The sequence below is a fragment of the Rhinoderma darwinii genome, chromosome 12 (genome assembly GCF_050947455.1).
Source record: "Rhinoderma darwinii isolate aRhiDar2 chromosome 12, aRhiDar2.hap1, whole genome shotgun sequence".
In the NCBI taxonomy this organism is placed as follows: Eukaryota; Metazoa; Chordata; class Amphibia; order Anura; family Rhinodermatidae; genus Rhinoderma; species Rhinoderma darwinii.
In genome coordinates this window covers 40,870,245-40,890,752 of record NC_134698.1, presented here as the reverse complement: position 1 = coordinate 40,890,752, position 20,508 = coordinate 40,870,245, and the positions used below count along the sequence as shown (strand labels likewise).

At 39.8% G+C, this 20,508-nt stretch overlaps 1 protein-coding gene across 1 annotated transcript; it reads left to right on the top strand.

The window, feature by feature from the left end:
• The first annotated feature begins 2,619 nt into the window (after positions 1 to 2,619).
• LOC142664432 (opsin-5-like) lies at positions 2,620 to 20,149 on the top strand. The gene is made up of 6 exons (XM_075843499.1): positions 2,620 to 2,728; positions 4,922 to 5,112; positions 8,195 to 8,294; positions 8,474 to 8,578; positions 18,226 to 18,449; positions 19,844 to 20,149. The coding sequence occupies exons 1-6, from the start codon at positions 2,620 to 2,622 to the stop codon at positions 20,147 to 20,149; spliced, it is 1,035 nt and encodes a 344-aa protein (XP_075699614.1).
• Positions 20,150 to 20,508: the final 359 nt, after the last annotated feature.

Sequence of the window (20,508 nt, the reverse complement as noted above, 5' to 3'; positions counted from 1 at the left end):
TGATTTATGTGAGTTATTAATTAGTGACCCGGCCGGGCCTGTGGTGTCCATTTTTGTTTATTGTATGTATTGTTATGTTGTGCTTATTTTGTTACTTTAATACAGGATCACACTTAGTGCTATTTCCTGTTATATTTAACGCATTGTTAATAAATTTTGATATTTTAATAAAAACGCTGACCAGAGTGCCTATTTACCAGTGGTTATCCTATGTGTACTCCTTATCCCCTTGCCCATTCCCCTATCTCCTTTCCTTCCTCCCTCTTTGCATTATAATTACTATTATTCACTGGTTGGCACCGTACGACTTGTACTGAGCTCTAGCATTTTATATGATCTGACCTCATATTTATCTATAATTGTATTCCACTGAAGTCTCAAGACCTTTTTCATAGCGCATACTTTTAATGTATACTATTATAGACTATGGGTGACAGATGTCACTGTTAGGTATCCGTTTAACACATCTGCCACCCATAGTCTATAATTGCATCCGTTTAAAGGATACGTCATAAAATGTTTTTAAAAATAGTTTTACAGATGCCTGTAGTAGATGCCATAAAATGGCATTCATCAGCCATAGGCTACCATGTTAAAAAAAAGTATATGCCTAATATATATTTTTATGTACTGGACTCTATGGAATAGAATAGCGTAGTCTATTATGCTGTTCTATCCTTTTTTTTGCAGTATGCTTACATATACTGGCCAGATGGGGCCCGAAATTATACCTTTTTTGGCCTCTGTCTGACAATGCAGCCCTAGCGACACTTATAGTGTATGTCGAGAGCAGGGCCGGCCTTAGGTTGGATGGCGCCCTGTGCGGGATTCTCTATTGCTGCCCTCCACAAACCAAAAAAATGAACCACATATATATATATTTATATATATAAAGAAAAGCACATACTGGAACATATATATTATACATACATAGAGGCACATATTTAGAAATACAGGCAAATTTACATACATATATATATATATATATATATATATATATATATATGGACACACACACACACACACACACACACACACACATCTAGTTACTTAGACCCACAAATACACACACCTGCAGTCCTGTGTAACACCATAGATAACGAAGTGATAACTCTCTGATTACAGATAATGTATGTGTTACCTGCAGTCCTATGTAACACCACAGATAACACAGTGATAACTCTCTGAGTACAGATAATGTAGAGTTACCTGCAGTCCTATGTAACACCACAGATAACACAGTGTTAACTCTCTGATTACAGATAATGTATTAGTGTTACCTGCAATCCTACGTAACACCGCAGATAACACACACAGTGATAACTCTCTGATTACAGATAATGTATTAGTGTTACCTGCAGTCCTACGTAACACCACAGATAACACACAGTGGCACATGCAATATTGTTGGAATGCACATCTGCCATACATACACGGATGGTGTTAAGAGGTTAAAGGGGTTGTCCGGGTTTAAACTTTTTATGTGGCAGCAGGATCGGAGGGCTTCAAATAAAAAGCAGCCCATACTATTACTTACCTCTCTCCTCCCAGACGTTCCTGCGCTGGGGGCTTCTGTCATCTCTGTTCTGTGTGTACTGAGTGACTGCAGCGGTGAAATCACGTTGACAGTACATCACCGCCACAGCTAATTACTGGTCTTGGCTGAACACCACTGAGGCTATTAATAGGCTGCAGCGGTGGTGTACGGTCAACATGATGTCAACGCTATATACAAACAGAGAACAGATCTGACGGGAGCCCCCAGCGCAGGAACGTCTGGGAGTAGAGAGGTAAGTATAAGTCCTTTTTTTTATTTTAACTCCTCCTGCTGCTTCAACAAAATGTTTAATTTGTATTCCGGACAACCGCTTTAAAGCTATGCACATCTTTGAAATCGTTTTGTTTTTTTAAATAATCAGTCAGTGTGTTTTGTGCAACTTTCCAAATAACTACTTTTTATTAAAAACTATTTTAACTTTTTGAGATAAAACTTCTTTGTATTCTGTATACAGAGCAGCCGTATCTAGCGCTGAGACCTGAATCCGTCAGGTCAGTGGGACTGACGAGTTCAGTGTCAGCAGGTCCTGTGTCTCCTAAGGCCGGCCATGGTCGAGAGCTTGTCGGATGTACACATGTTAAACATGAACAAAAAACATAATGTGAATAGGGCCTAAGAGGGTTCTGCAGTAACAAACATACATTGAAAAGGGTAAATCAGATCCCAGAAATGTAGCATCTTCTATTCATTATTAAACAGCATATTGGAAAGTCTGTCAGAGAATAATGATTAACCTTATTCAGCAAACTGAGAATTTCAGGAAATTAGCTTATCTTTCAATACTGAAAACAATTGCTTAAAAGCTTTGAGAAGATTATGGTGTGGCTTATGATGTAATTTCAAGTGAGAAAAAGGGGTCACTGCTGTGTCATGGATTCAATGCCGCCATAGAGTTGGACTGACGCTAGACGACAAAAGCTTTTAAAGCTAAGGAAATATGCAATGATATACACTGAATGAAGGCTAAGTATGGAAAGTAGAACTCCTCTCATAACCAACTGGAATTGCTGCTGTCATTGGGGACCTACAGTACGTCTGCAATAGACTCACAAGGAGAGATCATGGATGTGGTCCTGAAAGACAGCTCCTTCCAACAGTCCAATACTTCCAACAGTGTAAGATCATCTGATGAAGGAGAGACAGTGATTGGTATTTACCTCCTGCTCCTGGGTAAGAGACAGGTAACAATGTAGCAGAAGGGAAGTCATGTAAATAAATATTTTACAAAAATGTTAGATAGATAGATAGATAGATAGATAGATAGATAGATAGATAGATAGATAGATAGATAGATAGATAGATAGATAGATATAAAGTTATATATAGACAAATTCATAACTGACACCTAACTGAAAACATATTGTACATGTGTATTATTGAAGAGTATACTTGTTTATGCATCGTCATTATTCCTATTCACAATATGTATCCTAGACTCTGCAAAGTGCTGCATATTGTTGCCACTATATTTATTTATATAAATAAATATTAATAAGAAATCAGTAAAAGTAATACTAAAAATGGTAACATTTATGCAAATGTCTTCAAAAGAACATTTAACTAGGGGGAGGGAATGCAAAATGTTCTGACTTGTAAAAATCCGCTACTTTGTTTAACCCATTAGTGACCACCAATACACTTTTTCACGGTCACTAAGGGGCCTTAGGCTAGGCCGCCGTCTTTTCACTTTCCCGTGCAGGCTGGAGCGGGTGCTCGGCTGTCTGATGACATTCGGGCTCCTGCTCTAATGGTAGCGATCAAAGTTTACTTAGATCGCGGATGTTTAACCCCTTAAATGCTGTGGTGAATAGCGACCACATCAATTAAGTCCTTTACAGAGGGAGGGAGATCCCTCTCTCACCCATCGGCGGCCCACAAATGCAATCTCAGGCCTCCGATGGGGTGCCAGGGCAGCCGGGGCCTAACAAAGTCCCCCAGGCCTGCCTTGGCTATATGCCTATTAGGCCATGCCTGAGGCACGTCCTAATAGATTGTCTGTCAGTTTTACAATGACAGGTAATAATGCTTTGTATTATATCTGTGATTTGAAGATGGCACAGTGAAGTCCACTTGTGGGACTGAAAAAACAAGAAATTAATGTGAAATAAAAACTAGTAATAAAGATTACTGTTAAAAAAACAAACAATTTTTTCTATTAAAAAAGGGGTTTTATTTAGTAAAAGTGTAAAAAAGAAATAAATGTATACATATAGGGTATCGCTGCTACCGTAATGACCCAAACAATGAAGTTAACATGTAATTCAAACCGCAAGGTGAACGCTGAAAAAAATATGGCTTTGCTATGGGAATTGCTATTTTTTTCCATTGCCCCCAAAAAAATAATAATAAAAGTTAATCAATAAGTCCTACGAACCCCAAAAAGGACCAATGACAACTATATATTGTCCTGCAAAACACAAGCCCTCATATCACTATCTAGTGAAAAATAAAAATAGAAAAAGTTACGGCTCTTGGATCGCGACGATGCAAAATCAAATAATGTTTGTTGAAAAGTGTTTTTACTGTGCAAAAGTACTAAAACATAAAAAAAACTATACATATGTGGTATCATCGTAATCGTACCGACACATAGAATAAAGATAACATGTTATTTATGCTGCATGGTGAACGGCGTAAATTTAAAACGCATAGGACAATGACGGAATTGCTGTTTATTTTTCTATTTGCCCAAAAAAAAGCTAAGAAAAGTTAAGAAAAATTATATGTACCCCATAATGGCGACAATAAAAAATACAACTAATCCTGCAAAAAAAAAAAAAGTCCTCATACTGCTATGACGATGGAAAAATAAAAAAGTTATAGCTCTTTAAATGAGACGATAGAAAAACATTAAAGAAATGCTTGGTCATCAAGGCCTAAAATAGGCTGGTCACTAAGGGGTTAAACAAGAGAAGTAGGAAAATTAATACGTTTTAATTGGCAACCAGTCAGATCACTGCTTTAATTTTCTAGGTTCCATCCTATTTTATAAGTAATATAAGCTTGAGTCTGGTTGCTAAACATTATATGCCCAGTCTCTTCCTGCTATAGTTCTAATCATAAATAAGCCACCACTGTCTTAACATGAAGGATTGCATCAAAGACATTGACCACACAGTGTTGTTAAAGAGTCTAGGTCATTTTACATAAAAGGGTTTGTCTTTCTAAAATAAAAGAAAATATCCAGAAAGAAAAGTTCTTGAGTTGTCCCCAGGAAATGTCAAATGTGTTGCACTGTTAGTAAATCAGAAAGGTGATATAAAATACAGTTGAAATTGAAATAAAATCACAAATTAAGATAAAGTTGATCTTCACAATTAGACACAATGATCCTGTGTCAGGGATTTCTTCTGGTCTTTGCAGGTTGGTTCTCGTGGTTGGGGAATGGAGCTGTAATCTGCCTTATGTGTAGATGCAGGAGGACTTTGGACTGCCAAGATCTTCTGACGTTTAATCTTGCTGTATCAGATGCTGGAATATCCATTTTCGGCTACTCTCGGGGTATTGTGGAGCTCTTTCATGGAATAGGAAAAGATGATTTCTGGAGCTGCAATGTAAGGAGCCAAGAATTATTTTGAGCTTGAAATTTTTACAAATAGTTTGATTTATGAGCCATTTAGCAATATTTATCCTTTTTAATATGTATTATTGACATAAATGGAAAAACATAATATGAAAACCAGAATAACAGATTCTGTGCCTCATGGCAGCTACAGTTAGGTTCAGAATGATTTGGGCTCTGCATGCCACCACATAGGATTTGAAATGAAACAACTGAGATGCAATTGAAGTGTAGACTTTCAGGTTTAATTCAAGGGGTTGAACAAAAATATCCTGTGAAACGTTTAGGAATTGCAACCATTTTTCTACACAGCCTCCTCATTTCAGGGGCTCAAAAGTAATTGGACAAATTAACATTACCATAAATAAAATGTTTTTTTTACTACTTTGTAGAGAATCCTTTGGAGGCAATGACTGCCTGAAGCCTGGACCCATGGACATAACCAAACGCTGGGTTTCCTCCTTTGTGATGCTTTGCCCGGCCTTTACAGCAGCTGTCTTCAGTTGTTGCTTGTTTGTGGGTCTCTCTGCCTTAGGTTTTGTCTTAAGCAAGTGAAATGCATGCTCGATCGGGTTGAGATCTGGTTATTGTCTTGTCCATTGCAGAATATTCCACTTCTTTGCCTTAAAAAACTCCTGGGTTGCTTTCGCAGTATGTTTTGGGTCATTGTCCATCTGTACTGTGAAGCGACGTCTAATCAACCTTGCTGCATTTGGTTTAATCTGAGCAGAAAGAATATCTTGAACACTTCAGAAATTCATCCGGCTGCTTCTGTCACATCATCAATAAACACTAGTGACCCAGTGCCTTTGGCAGCCATACATGCCCGTGCCATCACACTGCCTCCACCATGTTTTACAGAGGATGCGGTGTGCTTTGGATCATGAGCCGTTCCAAGCCTTCTCCATACTTTCTTCCTCCCATCATTCTGGTACAGGTTGATCTTAGTTTCATGCTGTTTCAGAACAGGGCTGTCTTCTTTAGATGTTGTTTGGCAAAGTCTAATCTGTCCTTTCTTTTTTTGAGGCTGATTAATGGTTTGCAACTTGTGGTGAACCCTCTGTATTTGCTCTCATCATATTTTCTCTTTATGGTAGACTTAAATACTGAATATAATGTCCGTGGCTGCGGGCTGTCAGCTCCAATCTCCCCCTGACAGCCACAGCCACGAGCTGGCCCCATCCTCCTCCTCGGGAGACGCCAGCGCTCGCGTCCACTCACCTCTGCCGGATCCTGTAGGGTGCGCGCGCACGCTCGTGCCTGCTCTTAAAGGGGCAGCACGCGCAAAAGACCTCATGGACGAACTATGACCCGTGAGTACCCTGGACTATAAGACGGGTCCAGCCCCCTAGTTCTATGCCTGAGTGTTGTTGTGTTCCCCATAGTTTGTCTATGCAAATGGTCCCCTAGTGTTTCCTGCTCCCAGTGTTTCCTGTTCCTGTAACCTGTATCCTGATCTAGTGCCGTGCTTAGCTGTAGTCGTGCTGTGCTGGATGCCATGCCTGTCCTGCTTCTCCTCGCCTGCTGACACAGGTACCCTATATAACTATAGACTCTGACCTGCGCCCTGTTGGCCAGCTGCCTTACCGCCAAGGCAGTACAGCCCAGTGGGTCCACAGACCCTTCGTGACACTGAAACACCTACTTCCAGGAGAGTGTTCTTTGCTTGGATGATCACACAATCCTTTCCACGGTGAAGAAAAACGGCTTCACAACATTTGGAGTTGACGAGATCACCAGTGCGCTCTTTTTTTTCAAGAATGTACCAAACTGTTGATTTGGCCACTCCTAACATTTGTGCTATCTCTTCCAAGAAGTTCTTCATTTTTTCAGCCTAACGATGGTCTGTTTCACTTGCATTGAGAGCTCCTTTGACCTCATGTTGTGGGTTCACATCAACAGCTACCAAATGCAAATGCCACACCTGGAATCAACTCCAGACCGTTTACCTGATTGATGATGGATTAACAAGGGAATAGCCCATGCAGCCCATTAAATAGCTTTTGAGATCATTGTCCAATTACCTTTGGTCCCTTAAAAAAGAGGCAGCTACATATTAAACAGCTGTAATTCTTAAACCCTTCCTCAAATTAGGATGTGAATACCCTCAAATTAAAGCTGAGAGCCTGCACTTTAAGCCCATATTGATTATATAACTGTATATTCAATATGTTTTGGTAAACAATTAAAATGCCAAAACGTGTGTCACTGTCCAAATAATTCTGGACCTAACGGTATGCTCTATCTAATCTATTCTAAGCAATCTATCTTCCTGAAGTGTGAGCATTTGAAGTTACATGCACAAAGACTCTGATGACAACATGATCCCTGTGATGTCAGTCAGATGCAGTATTGCCTTGTGTGGATTCAGATCACTATTCACTATATATGGTTACACATAACTTCAACTACTCGATCCAGTAAGATTGTAGTGTGAATGGTGACTTGAATCCACACAAGGTGTACATGATAACAAAGAAATCAATTGCTCAGTAGGCCAGCCACAGCTTTTGAGGAGATTTCATTTTTCCAATTTCTAATGCATGGTATGGGTAATTTATGAGATTGCATGCCACCAACCAATGTAGTATTCAAGCTCAGTCCACTCAGTTTCAATACTTGCAATGCGGCCAGAGGTCGTGCTTACTACATGCCTAAAAGTAGGCAAAGATGGCCTTACTAAGCACTAGGGACTATTTATGTACACACATGTGAGCCAAAATGTTAAATTTAGCTACCAGTTTAACAAATGGTTTTCAACGTTGCCTTGATAAAGCAGCTTTTGCAGTGACATGAGTGTCCTGCTTGGTCATTCACTCAGGGAAGACAGCAAGTTCAGAGTACAGTGCTGACATCAGGGTCTGAGGTTCCCAGGCCTAGTGACAGCCCCTCCTTATATCTTTCACTATTATAACATATTTCAGCCATTGTGTGTAGGATACAGGGGTGAAATATGTAGGTGCTCCGGAAAATGAAATACAATATAACTGATAGGATATATTTATGTCTGGGTTAATTAATGCAACACTACATGGAGATTCAATCTGCCCTGATTATAATTTCGACCCTATTAGGTTGATGGCTTTCTGATCCTCCTCTTTGGCCTGATCAGCATTAACACTCTTACAGCAATCAGCCTTTTTCGTTATATCAAGGGATGCCGACCACATGAAGGTTTGGTTATTAATTTTGGCTTATCCTACGTCTTACCCTAGGCTCTTACTTGATTAGTTTGGTGTGCTAGCACTAAAGTATCATTTATTGTTGTTTTATATTGAGAGTAAAGTAATTTGGATGAGCATTTGCTAGATATATGTCATCTGATCTAAATGTATGGTATTTCTCTTTCTTAGGTCACAAGGTGGATAAAGACTTCATTTCCGTAGTCATTCTTGTCATCTGGATCTATTCTGTTATCTGGTCTGGATGTCCAATTTTGGGCTGGGGCAGCTTCATAGGTATATAACTAAAAATAGACATAACATAAAGGTCAGACATTCTAATCATTAAAAGATCTGTATTAGGTAGCACTGATGCTGACTTTTCTCAGTGACTGCCTAAAATAGTATAACATAGTTGAATGAAATTTACCCCAATTAAAATTTGGTTCACAGCACGTGTGTATGTATGTTCATCTAGCATGTCCATACACTATCATTTGCCAAACAAAACAGTGTCCTTTTGGCATACATTTTGCCAGTGTACTGTATGTCCGGTTACCTTTGCCTCAGCTGTATTGAAAAACATAGCCAACTACGTAGTCGTAATAAGCATTTACGCTTCTTAATACAACTGTTTGCAAAACAAAATGTTTTTTTTTTATTTATAAGAGTCAATGGCAGATGTCTGCAAAATGGTGAGTATCAATACATCATGCCAAAATCCCTTTTTGATTCTTGATTGGATTGAGATATGAGGAATTTGGAGGCCAAGTTAACACATTGAACTCATTGTCATGTTCCTCAAACCATTCCTGAACAATTTTTCTGAAAGAAGCTAATGTCATTAGGGTATATTGTTGCCATGAAAGGCTGTACTTGGTCTGCAACAGTGTTTAGGTAGGTGGTACATGTCAAAGTAACATCCACATGAATCCCAGGACCCAATGTCTCCCAGATGAACATAATCCAGAGCATCATCCTGCCTCTGCCGGCTTACCATCTTGCCATAGTGCATCCTGGTGCCATCTCTGCACCTGCACTTACACGCACTTGGCCATCCACATTATGTAAAAGAAAACACGATTCATTAGACCAGGCCACCTGCTTTTATATCTTCATGGTCCAATTTTAAAAGTAGACTGATACGATTTGCGTAAATGAAATAAAAAATAGAAAAATTGAAGAAATTTTTTAAAAATTAAAATGTTTCCCTATTTTTAACTGCAATATGTCACATTTGTACATACATACTGTACAATTTTTTTCATTAAATATATATTTCCATCTGTTTACTCTATTTTGGCAGCACTTGAAAAAAAATTGTGCAATTTAGAAGACTTACAAATGTAATAATAATTTTATAAATTTGAAGTACATTTTGTTTTCCTGCACCAAGCCAGGTTTTCAGACGCTCATATGTGTCAAAATGATGAAAACCCCCACAAATGACACCATTTTGAAAACTACACCCATAAAGGTATTTATTAAGGGGTATTGAAAGTATTACAAGTATTTATGCAGGCATGAAAAAATATAATTAATATTTTTTCACAAATGTGTCATTTTAAAGACCGATTTCTTTATGAAGCGAACATGAGAATGAAGAAAGACATCCAAAAATCTATCACCCTGTTTCTCCTGTTTTCAAAAATACCCCCATTGTGGCCCTAATGCGTCGCCTGGACGAACGGCAGGGCCCATAATAAGGGAGCACCCGGAGGCTTTCAGGACATTTGGAGAGGTTTTGAACTACCAGAACGATTGAAAACTCCCCAGAAACGACCCCATTTAGAAAACTAGACCCCTTAAGGTATTTATCTAGGGGTGTAGTGAGTATTTTGACCCCACAGTTTTTTGCTAAATTTAAGGCATAGCAGGTGAAAAAAATAAAAATTCACTTTTTTCATAAAAGTATCAGTTTAAAGACCGATTTCTTTGTAAAACGAACATGAGAATGAAGAAACACACCCCAAAATCTATTACCCTGTTTCTACTGTTTTCAAAAATACCCCCATTGTGGCCCTAATGCGTTGCATGAACAAACGTCAGGGCCCAAAAGGAAGGGGGCACCCGGAGGATTTCTGGATATTTTGCGTGAAAATGTTTTAGGCCCCACTGTACATTTGGAGAGGCTTTGAGCGGCCAGAATGGTAGAAATCCCTCATATTTGATCCCATTTGGAACACTAGACTATTTATTTAGTGGTGTAGTCAGTATTTTGACCCTACATTTTATTGATACATTTAATGAGAGTAAAAAAAGATGATTTCGTTTTTTTGACAAATTTGTCATCTTAAAGACAGGATTTTTTGTAAAACGAACATGAAAATGAAGAAATGCACCCCACAATGTATTCATCTAGAGGTATAGTGGGAATTTTCGGTTTTGTTTGAGGGTTTTTACAGATAATCCACTTTTGTGTGACCAATTGTAAAGGTGTTCATCATAGTGACAATTTTGTCAGCACAAGCATTTGCCAGCAATTTATGCAGTGGGGTGGCACAGAAAAAAATGTATACTTTATTTTTCCAAAGGTGTCACTTTGTGGCACCTTTAAAAGTATTCATCTAGGGGTATAATGATAATTTTTTGTTTTGTGTGTGAGTGTGTGTGTGTTCCAATTTGGAATGGGGCAGTAAAGTAATTGGCAAAAGGGTCAATTACATTTAAATAATCAAACTAAAAAGGGCAAACGTGACAGAGCCAATAAAGTAATTGTAAAATTAATATTCTAAAGTGGAATGACAGATTTTGAAACAATCTTGGATACAAAGCCCAGGCTTGGAGGGGCACGTGTCACACTGATGAATTGTGTCTTTGCGAATTCCTCTTTTATAACAGACACGGCATATTTTCTGGGGCCGTCTTTTTTTTTCTGTGGGAGGCACCTCAGAAGGGAAATGTTGCCCTCTAACAATTCTGGAGGCATCACTTCTGGAGGCTGAATTTTCTCCCCTCTCTTCGGTGTCTGCAAAAATACACTACCGTTCAAAAGTTTGGGGTCACCCAGACAATTTTGTGTTTTCCATGAAAACTCACACTTATATTTATCAAATGAGTTGCAAAATGACTAGAAAATATAGTCAAGACATTGACAAGGTTAGAAATAATGATTTTTATTTGAAATAATAATTTTCTCCTTCAAACTTTGCTTTCGTCAAAGAATGCTCCATTTGCAGCAATTACAGCATTGCAGACCTTTGGCATTCTAGCAGTTAATTTGCTGAGGTAATCGGGAGAAATTTCACCCCATGCTTCCAGAAGGCCCTCCCACAAGTTGGATTGGCTTGATGGGCACTTCTTGTGTACCATACGGTCAAGCTGCTCCCACAACAGCTCTATGGGGTTGAGATCTGGTGACTGCGCTGGCCACTCCATTACAGATAGAATACCAGCTGCCTGCTTCTTCCCTATATAGTTCTTGCATAATTTGGAGGTGTGCTTTGGGTCATTGTCCTGTTGTAGGATGAAATTGGCTCCAATCAAGTGCTGTCCACAGGGTATGGCATGGCATTGCAAAATGGAGTGATTGCCTTCCTTATTCAAAATCCCTTTTACCTTGTACAAATCTCCCACTTTACCAGCACCAAAGCAACCCCAGACCATCACATTACCTCCACCATGCTTGACAGATGGCCTCAGGCACTCTTCCAGCATCTTTTCAGTTGTTCTGCGTCTCACAAATGTTCTTCTGTGTGATCCAAACACCCCAAACTTCGATTCGTCTGTCCATAACACTTTTTTCCAATCTTCCTCTGTCCAATGTCTATGTGCTTTTGCCCATATTAATCTTTTCCTTTTATTAGCCAGTCTCCGATATGGCTTTTTCTTTGCCACCCTGCCCTGAAGGCCAGCATCCCGGAGTCGCCTCTTCACTGTAGACGTTGACACTGACGTTTTGCGGGTACTATTTAATGAAGCTACCAGTTGAGGACCTGTGAGGCGTCTATTTCTCAAACTAGAGACTCTAATGTACTTGTCTTGTTGCTCAGTTGTGCAGCGGGCCTCCCACTTCTCTTTCTACTCTGGTTAGAGCCTGTGTGTGCTGTCCTCTGAAGGGAGTAGTACACACCATTGTAGGAAATCTTCAGTTTCTTGGCAATTTCTCGCATGGAATAGCCTTCATTTCTAAGAACAAGAATAGACTGTCGAGTTTCACATGAAAGCTCTCTTTTTCTAGCCATTTTGAGAGTTTAATCGAACCAACAAATGTAATGCTCCAGATTCTCAACTAGCTCAAAGGAAGGTCAGTTTTATAGCTCCTCTAACATAATTGCACAAGGGTTTTCAAGTGTTTTCTAATCATCCATTAGCCTTCTAACACAGTTAGCAAACACAATGTACCATTGGAACACTGGAGTGATGGTGGCTGGAAATGGGCCTCTATACACCTATGTAGATATTGTAAAAATTAGACGTTTGCAGCTAGAATAGTCATTTAGCACATTAACAATGTATAGAGTGTCTTTCTGATTAATTTAATGTTATCTTCATTGAAAAAAAGTGTGCTTTTCTTTCAAAAATAAGGAAATTTCTAAGTGACCCTAAACTTTTGAATGGTAGTGTAAATTTTTTTATTATTCTTTCCTGGTATTCCAGGTACTTTTTCTGATGGCCAGCATATCTGTACAACACATGAGAATTGTACAACGCCATTTGAATCAGGTGTACAACATTTTTTTTGTACCACGTTCGAGACTTTCTCATCGCATCATATGGCTTTATCATCTGATCTGATAAATCGACTCCCCCATATGTTTATTGTATGCCTGGATACATACGGGCTTTGGTGTTTCTTCTGCTCTGCCACGCATGGGTACAAGAGTGCTCTCTTCATTGTGGATAGTTGTAAGCATAAGGACATCTTTTTTGTCCTTATACTCTAGGACCAGCACCCCGTCATTACAAATCGCCCTGCTCTCGCCTCGCTTAAATTTCTGGGCTATGAGGGTCTTTGGAAGGCCTCGCTGGTTTCTTACGGACCGTTCCACAGGCCACTGTTTGCTTCAGGGCAAGACTTTTAAAAAGCGGGATATTTTGTGTAAAAGTTATCTAGGTACAAGTGGTAGCCCTTTTCAAGAAGGGGGTGCATGAGGTCACCACACAATTTTCCCACTTGTACCTAGATAGGGGGGGTAGTCTAGGGGATATATTTTTGTGTCCTTACCCTCATATATTCTGAAGGTATGTGTGTACCTGGATTCTGATTCACACAGCTTAGAAATTTTAATGCCATATCTGGCCATTTTAATTTGAAGGTACTGTCTAAATTTTAATCTTCCCTTAAAGTGAACAAGGGACTCATCGATTGAGATGTGCTTCTGAGGGGTGTATAATTCGTAATTTTTTTTTGTAAAATGGGCAATGACTGGTCGAAGTTTGGGTCATCTCTGGGTGGACACTGGGTATTGTCATTCTAGTGTAAAAATTTAAGAATGGCCTCAAACCTTCCTCTGGGCATTGCATGACGATATATTGGTGTATGATGTAACACATCTGTTGACCAGTATGATTGTATTGTTGGCTTCTTTGTCAGGCCCATATTCACCAGCAACCCCCATAATTTTAACATTTCGGTTGCATCAGTGGGATGCCACCTGCATTGTCTGGCAAAAAAGGATTGCGGGTTTGCATTAATAAATTGTTGTGCGTAGAGGTTAGTTTGCACAACCACTGAATTAATAAAATCATCAGTTATATAAAGTTTGAAAAATTCAAACTCATTTAGCCTTGTATCCACTCTGATTCCTGAGGCACCAATAAATTCAGGAATTTGAGGGTTAAAATTACATGGGGTGCCAAATTCTCTTCACTTGTGTCAGGCAGGGCTTCATGGCTTCTCATTTCAGAGGTTTGAGGGGTTTCCTCGTTGTCACTGGAGGAAGTTGAAAAGTGAAATATGGATCCCCCTCACTGGCAGAATCGGTATCAGAATAGAACATTTGAAATGCCTCTTCTGTGGTATACAGTCGCTTTGCCATAATGATTTTTATAATATATATATATATATATATATATATATATATATATATATATATATATATATATATATATGTGTGTGTGAAATATAATACAGTAAACTGTTCTGTAATAGTGATCTAGGTGAACGTACCTATAATATGTAATCTGTTACAGTAAACTCTACTGTAACAGTTATATAATGTAACAAAGTTGTTTTTTTTTAATATTATATTATTATTATTATTATTTTTATTTTTTAAATAAAACGTTCCTAACAAACGTACAACTATCCCTAATGGACAATGGCAGGTGATGGCGATTCACAGTACAGGGCACGTCACTCTGGGATCCTCACTGGGTAGAGCAGGGAAGGGGCACTGGACAATGGCAGGTGATGGCGATTCACAGTACAGGACACGTCACTCTGGGATCTGTACTGGGTAGAGCAGGGAAGGGGCACTGGACAATGGCAGGTGATGGCGATTCACAGTACAGGGCACGTCACTCTGGGATCTGTAGTGGGTAGAGCAGGGAAGAGGCAATGGACAATGGCAGGTGATGGCGATTCACAGTACAGGGCACTTCACTATCTGGGTACTTTACTGGGTAGAGCAGGGAAGAGGCAATGGACAATGGCAGGTGTTGGCGATTCACAGTACAGGGCACTTCACTATCTGGGTACTTTACTGGGTAGAGCAGGGAAGGGGCACTTGTCAATGACACTGGCAGGGAATTGATATAATACTTTGTTTTCTGTCTTCTCTCACGGTCTCTTACTAACACACGTCTGATCTCCTCAGTCTCTCTCTCACAAAAGGAGGAGATCAGACGCTGTGCGCAAAAGTTGATGCCCAGAAACTGGCATCAATAAGCTGTGATTAGTCAGTCACTACAGACTGACCAATCACAGTGATCAACAACGTGGGACCGCTGTGATTGGTCCCTCACAACATAAAAGTGACAATCTGCTGTCTTTGACAGCAGTTGTCACATTGTGATCTCCTCCCCTGGCTCTTTCTGCCAGGTAACTCTTAGGCCAGATTCAGACGAACGTGAGCGTTTAGCGCGCGCACAAAACGCTGCATTTTGCGCATGTTGCAGCAGCGTGTCAGCTCCGTGTGCCCTGTTCATATGGATGCGCGGCTGCGTGCTTTTCGCGCAGCCGCCATCATTATGACACTCCGTTTGGATGTTTGTAAACAGAAAAGCACGTGGTGCTTTTCTGTTTACATTCATTCTTTTACTGCTGATGCGCGAATAACGCTTGTCCCACGGAAGTGCTTCCGTGGGGCATGCGTGATTTTCACCCACCCATTGACTTCAATGGGTGCGTGATGCGCAAAAAATGCCGAAATATAGAACATGTCGCGAGTTTTACGCAGCGGACTAACGCTGCACAAAACTCACGGACAGTCTGCACTGCCCCATAGACTTGCATAGGTCCGTGCGAGACGCGTGAAAACCACGCGGGCTGCACGGACGCAAATCACGTTCGTGTGAATCCCCCCTTAGACTGCAGTGATTGGTCAGTTACTACTGACTGACCAATCAAAGAGATCGCAAATGAGGGACTATGATTTGTCCCCCACTGCTTGTCAGTGACGATCTGTCACATTTTAAATGCCCTACCCGGCTCTTTCTGCCGGGTTACGCTGTGATTGTTCAGTCACTACTGACTGACCAATCACAGTGATCGCAAATGGGGGACTGCTGTGACTGGTCCCCCACATCTTGTCAGTGATGATCTGCTGTCTTAAATTCCCTAACCTGGCTCTTTCTGCCGGGTTACTATACTAAAACGCTGTGATTGGTCTGTCACTACTGACTCACCAATCACAGCGATCGTGCGAGGCGCCGCGCTGTAATTGGTCCCTTGCCGTATCAGTGTGACTATTGGCTGTCTGTGACAGCCGATATCATTCTTCTGTCACCATCATTCTTCTTTTGACATGGTGACAGTTTTTAGCCATGACGTACCTGTACCTCATGGTGCCTTAATGCAGGGCAAACCATGACGTACAGTTGCGTCATGGTGCGTTAAGGGGTTAACGTCATGGCTTAATGGTGTATTTATAATTTACATTTTGTTGTAGAGTGAAGGGTAGGGACTTTCTGTCCACCATTGATTCATATGAAAAGCTCTCATACTTTTTTTCAAAAGGGTCTGCAGCATCTGAGGTGTGTATTATGATGTTTTGCAGCTGCTGGGATATGGAACTATAAAAAAACTATTTTTATAAAGAGTGAGGCAGCCCTATACTGTATGTCAGTCCGTCCATGACACAAGAGAAGACCACTACTGCAAGAAAAGATGTACAGCACTTATGTAGCACCACTCATCTTTGTATCAAGTTGTGATATCAGAATGTGAAGTTTATACAAATATCATTTACAGACATGTCAATGGAAAATTGTCTATTGACGTGTATTGTAGATTTTATACTACAGACTTCTTATAGGCTATATAGCAATAGATTGTGCCAAGCACCGATAATGTTCATCAAATACTCTGCAACTTTATGGCTGTCAATATTCTGGACATGGTTGAATATAGATTTTTTTTTGGGGATCTACTCACTTTAAAGGGGTTATCACTTAAAATTGCATTGCAATATTATATTTATGTGAAACGAAGTAACTTACAGATGTAGCCGTCTTTATCTTGACTTTTAACACATTAAATACACAGTGGCTAGATCTCTTATGACTTGACTTTTTCAATTACTTTTCAATGGCTTTTGTTGTGTGATATCACGCTGCAGCAAGTTATCAGAATCAAGTTAAAGATGGCTACATCTGTACTAATATACTTTAATTTAAAATTCTGTACTAAATGGTGCAGTTCAAACCTCGTGAATTGTTCCCGGAAGATCTGGAGCTTTTCTAAAAATGATGGCGCTCCAACACGGCCCCACGTGACTAAGGGCTTGCTTCATGTGCTGTTCGTGAACATGACCGCAAGAGGCTGTCATATTGCTTATTGCTTGAGTCCCGAGCAGAGCATCAGTTAGCGCTTTGCTCGGAACTCCAGCCCTGCTCCCGACTTCCATATTTGGTCAATTCAGGGGTTTTGCTATCGCTGGAGTTCCCGAGAAGAGCATCAGCTGTTGCTCTGCCCGGGACTACGGCGCTTCTGCCAACATCACTGTTATTGTTAATATATAGACAATGACGTGAGCAGCAGTACTGGAGTTCCCAAGCAGATGCTCTGCTTGGGAACTCCAGCGATAGGAAACCCCTGAAGTCACTGACTATATATGGACAGTGACATCGGGAGCAGTGCTGGAGTCCCCGGGCAGAGAATCAGCTGATGCTCTTCTCGGAAATTCCAGTGATAGAAAACTCCTGAATTGACCAAATATGGAAGTCGGGAGCAGGTCTGGAGTCCTGAGCAAAGCGCTAGCTGATGCTCTGCTCGGGACTCAAGCAATAGGCAATGTGACAGCCCCCAGTTTACAAACAGCACATGAAGCAAGCCATCAGTCATGTGGGGCCGTGTCAGAGCGTCATCATTTTTAGAAAAGCTCCAGCACTTCCGGGAATAGTTCACGAAATTTAAACTGCACCATTTAGTACAGAATTTTAAATCAAAGTATATTAGTAAGTTACTTCATTTCACATAAATAAATTATTGCAATGCAAATTTTGGATTCTGGATAACCCCTTTAAGTTCACATAATTTTCAAATACGGAAAATACATCGATTTTTGACTACTGTGTAAATAATTTTGTCCACTTTCCCACAACTTGAGTTGCCAAGTTTGATTGTCATGTATGTGCAGGGAGTCAAAGATTAAGAGCATATGTAGTATAGAGATATATTCTCCAACATGAGTTACTACTTTTAACAATTGAAATGTATTAGCTGGAATTTCAAGTTTATTGTATGATTACTATACATTACATTATCACTCACAATGGACATATAAGAAGTTTATTATGCATCATTCTTAGTCCAATTTCTCATATAAATCTTCTTACAGAAAGCAAGTATGGTACATGTGAAATAGACTGGTCTCTCGCCACAAGTTCCACATCATACAAAATCTACGTCATCGGTGTCTTCCTTTCGGGCTTCTTCATTCCAGTGATGATAATGATCTTCTGCTATGTGTCAATCATCAGGGCTGTTCACAAAAGCCACAGAAGTTCACGTGGTGGAGGCATAAGTCAGCTGCAACTCATGATGGAAAGGGACATCACACGGGTAATATTGAAATCCTATATGTTAACAGAACTTACCTTTAACTTGAAAATCATAAGAGAAATAAGTATTTTTACTGTAAAAACGTTCCTTTAGAAAAGTTAAAAACGATGGTGCAAGTTCAGTTTTTTAATGTTAAGTATAAGTACAAATTTATCATGTATAATGGGTGGGCACATGAGGTTCTGAGCCTAAATTGTAGTCACTTCTATTGAGCAGTAAGTAATACAATGACATTAAAGACCTCAACACTTTACCTTTGCCTACCACAGTCTTCTTTTTCTGTTAGCATCACTTTGTCTCTAAGAGCTGAGATCTCGCATTATACAGATGCCAGAACCAGAGTTCAGCGAGCTGTATACTGTGCCTGGGATGAAGCTAAAAAGAACGCATTGGTGGGAAATATATCAACAGCTTTATACCAGTTTTCTGGCGTAAAAAAGTTGGTTGCGCTAAAATTTGTGTCTTTTTACTTTCTAAAAGTGGTGAGACAACGGCAGAGTTTAGTCGAAATAGGTGGGGTCTCCACTGGAACGACAGATTTATCATAATTTAAGCCAGAAACTGGTGTAAATTATTCCGCATATCTACCTGCTCATAGCAGGTGTAGATTTGCATTTCTGTTTCACGGAGGAGCCAAATATGCGCTAAATATATTAAGAGGTATGCCCTTAATATTATTGCCACATTTTCCGCTAACATATATTAGTTTAAGACCAGTGTTTTACACACCAGTCTTAAAGGGTAACTAAACGTTCAACAAATTTCTGACATGTCATAGTGACATGTCAGAAGTTTGGATTGACGGGGGTCCTAGCACTGAGACCCACACCAATCGCAAAAACCGAAGCGGCAGAAGTGCTCGTGTGAGTGCTCAGCAGCTTAGTTTCTGTTCGGCTTTTTCCGGAAAGCCGATGTATCGGAGTACGGGTCATAGACTTTCTATTGAGCCCGTACTCCGATAAATTGATTTCTGGAAAAAGCTGAACAGAAACTAAGTGGCTGAGTGCTCACACGAGCGCTTCTGCCACTTCGGTTTAGCGATTGGTGGGGATCTCAGTGCTCGGATCCCCATCAATCCAAACTTCTGACATGTCACTATGACATGTAAGAAGTTTGTTGAACATTTAGTTAACCTTTAATGTATCTCCCTCATTGTCCATAAACTGCCCTCAACTATGGGGCATTGCTAAAAACACTTCAAGTGATTCTGACTGGCTGAGAGCATCTCGATCTACCTTCCCAAATGTTCTTTTTATCTGGATGCCAGGCACAGTATTTAGCTCCTAACGCTACTTCTTAGCTAGTTCTAGCTCTTAGCACACATCACTTTAATTTAGTTTATTGTCTTTTTGCCACCAAATTAATGTAAACTATGTATTCCTACTATTCCCTAGGTGTCATTTGTTATCTGCACAGCATTTGTGCTAGCATGGTCTCCATATGCTGTTATATCTATGTGGTCAGCCTCTGGTTATCAAGTACCAGCCCTTACCACACTGGTAGCCACACTCTTTGCCAAGTCAGCAAGTTTCTACAATCCGATGATATACTTGGGGCTTAGCCCAAAGTTTCGACATGACCTCCATGCCTTACTTTGCTGCATACAACAGAAGAAAGATCTGCCTTTAGATTGTGAACAGCCAGGAAAAGCCCTACGAAGAAAATATGAGACAGTTAAAGGACTGCAACCAAACCAATAGTCAGACAGAAAACAACACTGGGATGACTAAAAGTTCTTCACCACTAAAGACAGAAATAAAAACTGAGGTGGCAGAAAATGGAAGAATATGAAAAGAATCTGACAATTTAGATTTGGTGGTCAGTCTTCATTTTGAGATAAGATAAAATAAAATAAAGGCATTATGAATAGTAAAAAAATATATATTTCATCTTATTCTGTAAATGTAAATTTCTAGTCTTAATTATAATATAATGAAAAGTTATTCAACTTTATAATGCAGCATACTTTAAAATTTGTTTCTCATCACTTTCAAGATCTCTACTTGCTGCCAATTAATGAAAACATTTTCGTTTACATTTAAAGAATGACAACCCAAGT

Excerpts from the sequence above, each read along its gene's own strand:
- LOC142664432 (XM_075843499.1), top strand. The coding sequence starts at position 2,620 with ATGGATGTGGTCCTGAAAGACAGCTCCTTCCAACAGTCCAATACTTCC. Across the intron at positions 8,579-18,225 it reads GGGCTGGGGCAGCTTCATAG|AAAGCAAGTATGGTACATGT; the intron begins GTATATAACTAA and ends ATCTTCTTACAG. Across the intron at positions 18,450-19,843 it reads TGGAAAGGGACATCACACGG|GTGTCATTTGTTATCTGCAC; the intron begins GTAATATTGAAA and ends ACTATTCCCTAG.